The sequence below is a fragment of the Arvicola amphibius genome, chromosome 4 (genome assembly GCF_903992535.2).
Source record: "Arvicola amphibius chromosome 4, mArvAmp1.2, whole genome shotgun sequence".
In the NCBI taxonomy this organism is placed as follows: Eukaryota; Metazoa; Chordata; class Mammalia; order Rodentia; family Cricetidae; genus Arvicola; species Arvicola amphibius.
This window is the reverse complement of record NC_052050.1, coordinates 84070565-84083565: the sequence shown is the minus strand read 5'-3', so window position 1 is coordinate 84083565 and position 13001 is coordinate 84070565. Positions and strand designations below refer to the sequence as shown.

At 43.1% G+C, this 13001-nt stretch overlaps 1 protein-coding gene across 1 annotated transcript in view; it reads right to left on the bottom strand.

Moving 5' to 3' along the window:
* Positions 1-7236: 7236 nt before the first annotated feature.
* Rars1 (arginyl-tRNA synthetase 1) overlaps positions 7237-13001 on the bottom strand; it is a 32969-nt gene continuing 27204 nt past the window's right edge. Inside the window, exons 12-15 of the mRNA XM_042054895.1 lie at positions 12206-12311; positions 8212-8384; positions 7732-7979; positions 7237-7415 (exon numbers count right to left, since the gene is read on the bottom strand). Coding sequence (XP_041910829.1) covers positions 7306-7415; positions 7732-7979; positions 8212-8384; positions 12206-12311 — 637 coding nt within the window. The 3' untranslated portion in view covers positions 7237-7305. The remainder of the gene's footprint in view (positions 7416-7731; positions 7980-8211; positions 8385-12205; positions 12312-13001) is intronic.

The following is a 13001-nucleotide window of genomic DNA, read 5'->3' as shown; positions in this document are numbered from 1 at the left end:
CGGAAATGTCCCCTCGTCTCATCCCCCTGTGGCAGTTTAGAATTTGGTTTTATTTTCAAGTTTTTGCTTTGTTTACCAGGTAACAAGTTTCTTATAGTTCATTTAATTGACCTTTCCTCACCCCTCTCCTCGCATCTCCCCATCTCTTCCCCACTTAAACCCGTCTTCCTCCAGTGCTCCTCCCTCTACTTTCATGTGATATGTGTTTTGTTATCTTTTCTACTCCATTTTCTGAAAGTCTCCCTTCTCCCATGAGCCCCTTTCTAGCTTCCTGGCTGTTTCACACACCCTCTCCTTCATAAACACACATAACCAAAGTTAGACTCTAGAATCCTCATATGAGACAGAGCGTGCAGCTTTCGTCTCTCTGAGCCTGGATTACCTTGTTACAATAGCTTCCAGTCCCATTCATTTCTCTGCAGGTTTTATTTTTATGACTAAATAAAATTCCAGATGTGTCTAGCCACATTTTCATTATCCGTTCAACATCTAGGCTGGTTCTGTTTACTTGTACTTGCAGCAAAACTAAACACGAATGAGCAAGGTGTCTGTGGCAGAATGAGGTCCTCTGGGCATCTGGCCTGGAACCCTGGTTACAAGAGATGCTCTTTCACGATGGTGTCTTGCTTCTACTGTCCAAGTGATGCAGTGTGATGAGATGGGATTTCTCACTACCACAAGCCTGTCCTTTGGAGACATCTCAGCAAAACCTGCCACTGGATTTGAGGCTCATGAGGGCTATAGCTTGTTCTGAGGATAGGACTGCCCAGGTTTCCTGGTGCTTTCTATTGATTGATCTCACACACACACACACACACACACACACACGTATATATATGTATATATATACATATATGTGTGTATATATATATATATATATATATATATATATATATATATATGGTTTTTGTTTTGTTTTTTTTTTTGAGACGGGGTTCTCTGTGTCTGTCTCTGTCCTGGACCAGGTTGGCCTCAAACTCCAGAGATTCGCCTGCCTCTGCCTCCCAAGTGCTGGGATTAAATATGTGCATCACAACTGCTCGACTTAGCTATGGTTTTTACATCCCCTGACCCTACTAAGAATTGTTGGTCTGAGGCTGTGCTTGGCTTTCTACTTTGTGTGGTGGTACCTCTTTCCTGTTCTTTCCAATATTCGTCTTCCTTCATGGGTTTCTGGGGACTTTCCTCTGCTTTTTTATTCTTTAAAAACATTTTTGGGGTAAGATTTTACTTTTACGAGTGTGTCTGTCTGCATGCTATGTACCATGTGTATGCAGTGCCACACATACACATGAGAAGGTGTCAGGGCCCTTTGCTCCAGAGTTATGGAGGGTTGGAAGCTGCCATGCAAGTGCTGGGACTTGAACTCCTGTGCTCTGAAGAGCAGTCAGTGCTCTTAACTACTAAACCATCTCACCAGCCCTTTCATTGGAGGATCAAGACAGGGTCTCACTATGTAGCCCTGGCTAGCCTGAGATTCCCTATGTAAACCAGGCTTGCTCTTTAGTCAGAGGTCTGCCTGCCTCTGCTACTCATGGGATTAAAGGCATGTACCACCACACTTTTTTTTCCTTATGTCTATTTTTTTCCTAATATTTCTGTCACAAGATCTCACAGAAGCAGCCTCCAGTCTGCCATCTGATACCGCTAATCAATGTCTATCGAAGTACCTGTATACGCAAATAGATTTAGACTACGTATTGACCAGCTAATGAAAATGAGGCTCACAGGGATGTGACCTTGTAGTTCATCACGGAGAAATATTAAAACATCCATTAGCTGGGCATTCATAATGACTTTATGGACTCATAGCTATGTAGCTGACAATGGACAGCTTTGTAACAGTTATGAACTTCTCTAAGTCTGCTACACCCTCAAAATACACAGAGCACAGCTGCCCACAGCTAAACGGAGAACAGCCAAACTTGAGAAGCCCAGTGAGAGAACTTGATGCACTTCTTCCACCACCTGGATGAAAGTCAGACAGAACACAGTGGGACATGCGAGAATAGAAAAGAGATTAAAGGTCAGTGAAAAATTCCCACGGTCGACATTTGGCTCATTGCAGGTAGGGCAGCCGCAGTCACGTGCTCTGGGCTCTCCCCCTCCTCCCTTAGGCTTATTCATTATTTGCAGCGCTGTGTGACACCTGTGATTGCCATCTCAGTACCCGTGAGAAGGCATTCCTATCTCCACTCCAGCTGCCCCAGGACTGATAAAAGCATCTTTCCTTCCGTTTATTGGCAATGCCTGAATCTTGTCTGGAAATGTTATTCTTCAAGCCCTTTGTGTGTGTGTGTGTGGGGGGGGGGCAATGAAGGGGTGGGGTTCAGGTTGCCAGCAGCTTTTAATTGAGAAGAGATTACACCTTTTATACTGCGTAGTTGCGTGTAGGATTAAATGTGAACTAGGGTGTGGCTTGAGATTCAGGGATTGAGAGGAAGCTCGCCTTGACCGTGGCAATAGGCACCAGTCACGTGTGTTAATGAAGGCTGTCCCTCTTGCTAGTGGTGAGAATGGCTGCTTGATAAAGTAGGGACTTTCCTCAAACCAGCTAGGGACTAGAGACCCGAATCCAAACGCCTGACCTTGGGAAAAGGACTTCTGGGAGCAGATTCTATATTACAGTTTCTTAATCTTACAATTGGCCTGTTCCCCTCACATGCTCCTAAAAGGGAAGGTCCTGATGTCTTTCTCTTTTCCCATTATATTGGACCATTCTGATTTCTCCGTATTTACTAACTGAACTGTAGCCCTTAATGGCTTCAGGCTCTGGGTCTGAATTGTAGGCTTTTCATCCTTGGGATCAGACGTGTCTGGTCAATCTCTAACTTTCCTGTTCTTGGTGTAGTTAGGAGGGTACAAAGGAATTCCTGGTTTCACACTGGTGGGATTTTTTCCCCATAAAGAATTGTTTAGAGAGGCTACCAATGTACACATTTTCGTTCTTTACCAAAGCCACAGCCGAGGCAGGCAGATATTCCTTCCAGTTTGCAGCCCGAACCTTTTCCTTTCTGTCTCTCTCCCAATAGGTAGCTGCTGCTGTGGCTCCTCTCCTCTCCCCCCTCCCCCTTCTCCCTCCCCCTCCTCTTTCCCCTTCTATTCTATAACCCACTAAATAAATATCCAACCTCTGCATGGCACGCCTATCCATCTTGGTCTCTCAGCCGCCACATGGCTCCCTGCCTGGGACTCACTGCCCTCATTGCCTGGGACTTGCTGCTCCTTGTGGCCCGCTGCCCACTGCCACCACTCGGGAAACTGTACCCACCATGCGGATGTGGCTCCCTGCCTAGGACCCGCTGGCCCTCATGGTCTGCGGGCCACTTGGGGACTCTCTACTTGGAAGGGTTGCCTTTGTGGCCCGCCATGGTCTTGTGCCTGCTGGCCACTGCCTCCACTCGGGGACCTGTGGCGTTTACTTTTACCATTACTCATTAAAAAAAAAAAAAAAAAAAAAAAAAAAAAAAAAAAAAAAAAAAAAAAAAAAAAAAAAAAAAAAAAAAAAACTTGTGAGCTTTTTTGAGCAATAATTCAATTCTTTGTTATGTAGATCAGTTTTGGTAGTTTTATGTTCATTTGTTCTAGTATGTCATTCTTATTCTCAGCTATTTCTGAAAAGTCCTCACTTTTTCAGTCTTCTCCCTTCTTAGCTTAAGCATTTGTCAATTTGATCTTTTTAGGGAAAGAACTTTTAGTTTGACTTTTAATGTCACAGCCTGTGCTTCACTCATCTCTCCACTTTTTTTTTTTTTTTTTGTTTTTTGGTTTTTCGAGACAGGGTTTCTCTGCAGCTTTTTAAGAGCCTGTCCTGGAACTAGCTCTTGTAGACCAGCCTGGCCTCGAACTCACAGAGATCCGCCTGCCCCTGCCTCCCAAGTGCTGGGATTAAAGGCGTGCGCCACCACCGCCCGGCCATCATCTCTCCACTTTTATTCCCTTTGGTTAAACAGGTAGTATTTGAGTGTGCACACTTGGGGTTTCAGAACAATGGATTTTGAAGGAGCAATGGGCTCAACCTTAAGTCACCAGCCATGTTACTCCTAACAAGAATTAGTCTTGTCTTCTGAAAACATTAAGAAGACAATGTTTTCATTAGTGAAAACACTAAGGCTATTTCTTTATACTCAAGTTTTCCCTGCATCTGTTTACCTGATCCCATGAAGGCCAGAAGAATGTGTCAAATGCCCTGAGACTAGAGTCACATTTGATTGTGAGCTGCCATGTGGGTGCTCGGAATCGAACCCTGGCCCTCTGGAACATCAGTCAGTGCTCTTGACTGCTGAAACATCTCTCAGTCCCTAAGGCAAAATAAAAACAAACCCCATGTTTGACTGGGCATGGTGGTGCATGCCTGTCCCAGCACTTGGGAAGAGTAGTACTTCAGAGCCACCTTTGGCTACACTGAAACCGTTTAAGAGGATGTACTGTGAAATTGGCCTCCTAATAGTTCTCCACAGATCTCTATATGCTGTGGATTCATTCTTAAGAAAAACAAGGTTTGATAGAGGAAGACCCCCTGGAAAATCTCCAATGGGAAAGGATGGCCCAGATGATTCAAATTTTCAGAGCACCTCTGTTGCAGTTTCTTCTGAGTTCTGCATCCAGTACAGCTTCAAGACTGCTGGCTGAGATGATCAAGCCTCACAGAATACTCCACTCAGGACTCAATCATAATCCTAAATTTTCTTTGGCTGTCCTGAATCTCACTCTGTAGACAAGGATGGCTTCAAATTCACAGAGATCTGTCTGCCTCCACCTTCCAAGTGCTGGGATTTAAGACGTGCACCACCACGCAACACTCGATAGTTGACTGTTTTTGTGTAACTTCAAAAATACTGTACTAGCATCACATCTTGGAATTAAGGGGGATCTGGCTTGTACTAGGCTTTGTCTTGGTACAGCTGGGTTGGATCTTTACACATCAATGATGGGGTTATTGGCTTCCTCTCCATTTGTGTCCAATGGCCTTAGCGCTTTTAATTTCCAGCTCTTCCTTTGCATTTAAAACATGGCTGCTTGGAATAAGTCATGTGGGCCTATCCTGGTTTCCGATATGCTTTTCTCACCAAGTGTAAACATCTTCAGGAACTGTTTAAAATGAGACATGCAACAACCCCTTCCCCCTAAACAAATAAGAGCCACTGTAGACTATTAGCTGTCTTAATGTCAATTCTGTTCAGGGAATAGTCAGGCCAGAGAGTTCTCACAGATGGGCAATAGCTGGTCTGTTGGTGGGGATGTCAGAACACAGGCTGATCACCCAAGCCTGTTACAGCACACGGGCATGGTTGTGGTACCCTAATCACAATTATCAATACTAAAGATGATGGATACCATCACAGATTATGTCTGAATACTTAATTCCCAGTTGGTGGGACTGTTAGGGAAGGACTAGGTGTGATTTGGAGGTCTCACTGTGGTGGGCTCTGAGGTTTCAAGACTTGTGCCCTTCCTAGCAGTCTCATTCTTACCACCCCACTTTCCGTCTACTTCCTGGTCTGTGTGTGGACCAGGATGCCAGCTCCGTCTCTGAGTTCAAGGCCCAGTCTACACAGCGAGTTCTAGGACAGCCAAACAAAGATACAGGGCGGGGGGAGAAGTCTTGAAAAGCAGAAAAAAGATGTATTCTGTCTACCATCATAGATGCTAACCCTCTGAAGACATAAGCCCAATTAAGTTCTTTCTTGCATAAGTTGCCTTGACCTTGGCGCTATTTATTTATACAGTGTTTAGCAAGCCTGTGTGCCTAATTTCTTTCTTGCATAAGTTGCCTCGACCTTGGTGTCATTCATTCATTCATTCATTATGTATACAGTGTTTCGCAAGCATGTGTGCCTACAGGCCAGAAGAGAGCACCAGATCTGGTTGCTGGGGATTGAACTCAGGACCTCTGGAAAAAGAGTCAGTGCTCTTAACCACTGAGCCATCTCTCCAGTCCCAATCATGGTGTCTTATCACTAATAGAAAAGAAGCTAATATAGAAGCATTAATTATGAGAAGTACCAAAATGTGACAGGCAGAAGCACAAACACAACATATTTATCTTTGATGAATGTTGCAAAAAGGGGGTGGTGGGATGGGAACGAATCACGTATGAAGTACCCTAAAGTATGTGATACCTGTACTTTAACCACCTATAAAGCAGAGGTTAAGCTTAGTGTCACAGAGATAACTTTGTTAGGATTCATGGGATTTCTTTTTCTGTTATCCAATGATGATAAAAATCACACAATGGCCTTTATGTTTAAATGTTAAGGGTTTTTTGAAGGCAAATTGGTACTGTTGTCTCCAGGACTAGTCAGTGCACTAAAAACAGGCCAGCTCGAGTTTTACTGCTTAAGGAAAATCACGTGAACTAATGTTTGCATTTCTCTAAGCTGTGCTACAGTATCTAGCAAAGCTGAATATAGTTGGGAAATGCAAAGACTAGCCTGCATCTAAAGTGAGTATGCTGGTTAAATCCACACTCCTGTACTGTTCCCCCTACGTGTCACTGGATGAAGAGCTGAGGTCTGCACTTGAGGGCTAGAAAGGCTGTGCATCAGCACACTAAAGAAAACCGCAAGGCTGCCCCACGGTTCCTGGAGAAACAGCTGCTGTCTCCATCATTAAAGTCCTTCTGAACTTGAAACTCTTAGTCTATTTACCAAGCCTTGGCATGTTACTGGCCCACATGTCACGGCTCTCCCCTCCTGTCTGCCCCCCTTGCCACCACTACCAGTCTCTACTTGCTTTGCTAAAAGAACTTCAATGTTACTCTGTAGAAAATAATGCTGAGCCCAGGGACGACTTTTTCTTACAATGAAGAGTAGACAAATGGGACATCTGGAGTTAATCTGGGGCCTACTGTTTTCTTGTCACCTTAACCAAGATCTGTTGTACCAATGCCATCTTTTACTAACACGGAATTTGAGAATGAGCCATATATAATGTTGTTCCAGAACAATCTGAACAACTTACTGACCTCTGTGGAGCCTCAGTTTTGTAACATGTAAATTTGAGGTAAATGTCAATCAAAGAAGAGTGCTAAGTTCTGAGGGCTCAATAAGTTGGGACTCCTTGTCTAATGAAAATTATTGAAAACACATCGCTGCCAAACCACTTTCTCTCCAACTCTGCTATCTGATGGTTTCTACACCATTTTAGTTTAATGCTCATCAAACAAAATTTATTCAAGTAATTTTCTTTTTAGAATCAATTCAGTTAGAGACAAAGAAACCCAGTTTGTATAGATAATTGTGAAAATTTCTTTACTGTGAAGTTGTGTTCACATGATTGGTAAACAGTCTCCAAACCTAAGGATTACATCCTTTGGACGGCTTTTATTCCCAGTATCTCGAACCCCTTGGCCATGACAGCAGCTACTGCTTCACACAGGAGCATCCGCCACATGTTCACCTTCACTACTTGCCCTGAGAAAGAAAAGACAGCACAGATAAAACCTGACAATTCCCAGCGCTTTCCTAAGCCCCCATGAAGTAATTACACACCATAATCGGGAGGGACACCACCCCACCGATTCTGTTCTCAGGCTTGACTCGGTAACACACAGCCATCAATGATACTGGCTGTTTCCAATACCAACACGACTTAGACCCATTTTCTGCTTTGATTGGCCCCATCTCAAACTGTTACATAAGCCACAGCTTGCTGTGAGCTTTTAGTTTCTGTGCACTGTCCTGGTGTCACCCTTCCCCAAGATGGACAGTGGATGGACAAGACACTTACCCGTCTGCCGATCTTTCTCCACACAGTAACAGCTATCGTAAAACTCTGTGAAAGTAGTTGCCAGCTCATATATATAATCGCAGAGAGTATGGAGAAATAAGTCATCTAAAATCTTTTGTAAAATCTCAGGGAATCGTAAGATGCACCGGCCAAGTTTCCATTCCTTCTCATGGTCTAAAACAATCTTGGTTTCCCGAGCGGCTTTCTGAAGCATCTCATCATCAATACTGGCCAGACGTGCAATAGACCTGAAATACAGGTAAGTACATACCTTTAGGTCAGGCACAGGCTCTTTCACAAAAGAACGTAATCTAGTATGACCAGGGTAAAGTAGAAAACATCAGCAATTAAAACAACCTCGGCTGTAGAGCCGACCTGTAACCTCAGCACTTGAGAGGCAGACGATCAGAAGCTAGCCTGGGACACAGACACACACACCACATGATCCAGACCAATTCTGAACAGAGTCTGAGTAGTCACCTGATCCTAGTGAAGGCATATAGTAAGTATGCAGCCGTGTTTCCTCTGTCGTCCAGCATCTTGTCAAAGGAGAAGATGTAGTCATTCAGCCGGTTATGGGACAGGTCAGCGTATTTGATACAGCCGTACGCAACAGATCTCTGAGCAGCTGTCAGCTCCTCCTCAGTTAAGACCTTTGGGAAAAACAAGCACTTCAGATCTTGCTCACTACTGTTTCAGCCCCATGGCCTCACAGGTAGGAGACTGAGTCCGAAGTACCTATGGAGTTATCGTTTTCTGTTTTTCAAGACAGGGTTTCTCTGTGTAGCCCTGGATGTTATGGAACTTCACCTGTAGGTCAGGCTGACCTTTGAATTCAGAGTAATCATAACTGATCAACATGAAATACCTAAAAATAAGTTAGGTAATATGCCAATTTTATTATTATTTAAACAGGACTTCAAGTAACTCAGGTTTATTCCAGAGTCATGTAACCTTGAACTCATCCTACTGCTTCCAGTGACTAAATGCTGGGGGACTGCAGGTATGTGCCATATGGTATTGGAGATCGCACCCAGGGATTCACTCATGCTAGACAAGCAATCTATTGACAGAATCATATCTGTGTTTTCTTTAAACACTGTGTCTAAGGGAGGAATAAAAACCAGTGGGAAGGAGCTAGCGTGAGAAAGAATTTCATGTGGTAGAAACAAATTATTGGATAGTTTGACAATGTGAAGAAAGGAAGGATGAAACTAAATGCTTCAGCAAGCTACAAAGGACCTGAATAAATCGAACAAGGCATAGAAAGGATGTCTGTTCCCCTCCCATCTTTTTTTTTAAACATTTATTTATTATGTATACAATATTCTGTCTGTGTGAATGCCTGCAGGCCAGAGGAGGGCACCAGACCTCTCATTACAGATGGTTGTGAGCCAGCAGGGAATTGAACTCAGGACCTCTGGAAGAGCAGGCAATGCTCTTAACCTCTGAGCCATCTCTCCAGCTCCCCCGCCCCCATCTTTTGAGATAAGCTATGTACATAGACCTGGTAGGTCTTCAACTGCTGTAATCCTCTTGCCTCCCATAATTACAGCCAATATCCCATGATGACTGACAGATCCTAAGAAAAAATCTATCACCAAGGATGAAATAACTCTGTCATCAAGGAAGGAATAACTGAAATGCTGGTAGAGTTCTAAGACAAAATCATCCTATGGTAGCTTAGGCCAGCTTTGAAATCAAGGTCCTCAGGCTCCTAAATGTTAGACTTACAGATGTAGGCTCCCATGCCCAGCCTGAGATGTCCTTTACCTCTGCTGCATAATCACAGCTGAGTCCAGGTTATCCAAACAGCCCTCCTTTCTATAAGGAAAGTGCCTACTGAAATGTATGCCTTTATTTGGTTTAAATTACTTAGGAACAGACTTCAAAGACTTAGAAAGCAAAATGTTTTAAAACTACAACCTTCCAATTGCTTCTAACTCTGCCTAACAGATGACTATTACTTCTCAATGGTTGGTCTATGATCAGATTTTAATCAAGTATTTTAAGCCTTTTATGTGGTAAGCTTATTCAAAAGAATCCCTTTCTTGTACAAGTAAGAGCCTAATAAAGTTGAGTTCAATTCCCAGCAACCTCAGGGTGGCTCATAACCACCCAATGCCCTCTTCTGGCCTGCAGGGATATATGCAGGCAGGACACTGTATACATAATACCTAAATAAATCTTTTTTTTTTTTTTAAAAAAAAAAGAATTTTGATGTGTCTTTAACTCTTAAAAGAATAGAATATCCTTGTTTGTTGCTGAACTCTCATCAAAATTTGAACCAAGTCTTCATATTTCTTAACCAATGGAAGTACATTTGCAGACCTTATTCCACAGTTAATAGCAATTTGGTATATCCTTCCCACATTAAAACCCATGGAACTGCAGTTCAGCTGGTGCTTGCCTAGTGCACACAGGGCCCTGGGTTTCATCACTATAGCACTGTATAAACTGGGAGTGGTGGCACAGGACTATTGAGGATCAGGAGTTTGCAGCCAGCTTAGGTCACATAAAAGACTACCTCATAGTTTTGCTTTGTTTCTTTAGATATGGCCTTATTATGTAAGTTAGGCTGGCTTCTAACCTGTGCTCTGCTGCCTCAGCCTCCTGAGCAAGTGCTGGGGATTATAGGCCTATGCATGGACACTTCGCTAAAAATAGTAAGTAATACTACTGTTCACATATTGAGCAAGATCCTTACAGTCTATGCTCATACACAGTTCACAGCCTGTTTGGGCTACAGTGAAGGCTTCTGCTTCAGAAGATAAGCTATGCATGGGATGCCTGCTTTACAGTGACATTAGCTACAGCTGCAAGAAAGACTGTAGCAGCCACTGTCCCTTTGCTCTTATACTGTACAAACAAGCTAGTATAACTCAAACACAATTCATTTATATGATGAGTCATGCCTGTAACCTTCAGAGTTCAAGGCCTGACTAGGTTACAGTGAGCCCCATTCTCACCTTCCCCAGCAAACAAAACCCTGAAATACACACACTGTGTGTGTGAAGGGTCTCACCATTGCCTACATGGGTTTTGAACGCCTACACCAACTCTATTACTTCTGAGCACTGGTATTATTACTGGTGTAGATAGCACATCTCGCTTTGCTTACTGTTTTATCTACCAGTACTGCATCCTAAATTCTTCTGTGTTCATCCAATCCAAAGTTTCACAGTAAACAATAAACGTTTAAGTTGGGCAACACAATGAAGACCTACCTAAAGAGACAAGTCTCATGACACCTTGAGGGGCAACCCAAGACATTCAAACTGCAAGAACACTGTAAGACACCAGAGTCACACTGCAAACCCACACGAGCCTCATGTCAGAGCCTTCCACACTGTACCTTAATTTCAATGCAGTTGTGGGATGCAAAATGCTAACCACTATAATAAGCATGTTTCTGCTAACATAAGATCAGTTGTGTCAGTGGAGTTATGAGATGAACGCAGACATTGCTAGCTCACAAAACTCCCAAAGACACAGAGCTAGGTGCCTCAAGTCTGCCCCTCAGCATTGCCTTCACACCAACACTCAAGAGCCCTGCACCACCTTGTGAAGAACTCCCGACAGCATTCACAGTGGACAGGGGCTCAACCTAATTATCTGAAAATATTACGCAGAAGAGTCACAAAAACAAGCCTAAGGATGATTACATGAAGAAGTAAAAGGGTGGCTGTGGCAGTTTATGGCACAAGGTCAGCCTCAGATATGTGTTAACAAAACTACAAAAGCAAAGGTCTCCAGAGACACAAGTGCTTGCCTGCCATGCCAAAGCTGACACACTGATGAATGAAACCGAAAAACACTGTCTGTTTATAAATTATGACAAGGGACTGAAGAGATGGCTCAGAGATTAAGAGCACTGGCTGTTCTTCCAAAGGTCCTGAGTCACAATGGTCCCAGCAGTCACAATTATCTGTATTGAGATCTGGTGCTCTCTTCTGGTGTGCAATCATACGTGGAAGAAGAGCACTGTATATGTATTAAATAAATTTAGAAAAAGAATAAAAGATAAAAAAAAAAGATTATGACAAAAGGCCCATTGTAGCCAGAGTAGCATACACCAATAAAGCCAGTACTGAGGAAACAGGCTGAACATGGAGTTTAGGGTCAATCTTGGCTAACAAGGGAGAACCTGTTGCAAAACCTCAACAAACCCACACTACGCATAGACTGTTTGGAAAGCAGAGCAGGAGGAAGTGGTGGAGAGAGGGCCTGAAAAACTGAGTGCTGGACATTACTTTATAAATAGGATCTTGATAAAGTCTTGAACACCGTGAGATATTCTTAACTTGATACTTAGCATGAATACACACCTATAATCCAGCGTTTGGGAGGCAGGAACATCCAGAGTTGGCTACATGAGACCTTATCTCACAAGTCACATGGTTTCTGTACTTTCATAAAAGGAGAGCCACATGCAACAGCACACAAAGGGGGAACTTAAGAGCTCCTGTCCTACCTTGTCTCTCTCCTTCTCCTTTAACTTGTCCATGGACCGTTTCAGTCCTTCTTCTAGCAGGTCCATAAGGCGCACAGTTTCACCTGAACGTGTTTTAAACTTCTTCCTAAAAGACATTTAAAGCCCTATAAAAAATTCTGAATTAGACTGTTCAATTTAAAAATCCGTGAAAGCGAAGGTTTGAGGGGTCCAGTCACATATGGCGACCTATGCCAAGGTAACACAGCCAATAATAATAGTCCAGCTGGCTACCAGGGATGAGCACAAAAGAAAGTTTTCCAGTGTCTCTCAACTCAACACATATTTGTTCTTAAGCCCCTGGAACTCTATCCTTGCTACACTTTAATTGTGAAATAAAGAATAGCATCTACAGGGCTGGAGAGATGCCTCTTATTGGTGAGCACTGGCTGCTCTTCTAGAGTTTGGTTCCCAGCACTCATGTTGGGCAGCACACAACTAATGACCCGCAGCCACAGCTCCACCATATTCTGGACTTCACAGGTACCTGATGTACAAAACAAAAATATCTAATAAACTCACTTTCCTAGAATATAAGATGTTTAAATGTTTTGCCCTTTCAGAAAAATTACTAAATCAAAAAAATCCACTGCACTTGCTTCTACACTGGACTAACATAATAAAATACTACCTGACAGGAAGAAAGCCAACCACAAGTTCAAGTTGGTAAATACCGAATATAAATATCCCATTATATTTACCTTTTGTCTCAAAGACTGAACAGAACAGAGGGAGATGACGGGGAAACAGAAAAAGCGCAAGCATGGACACCATTAAT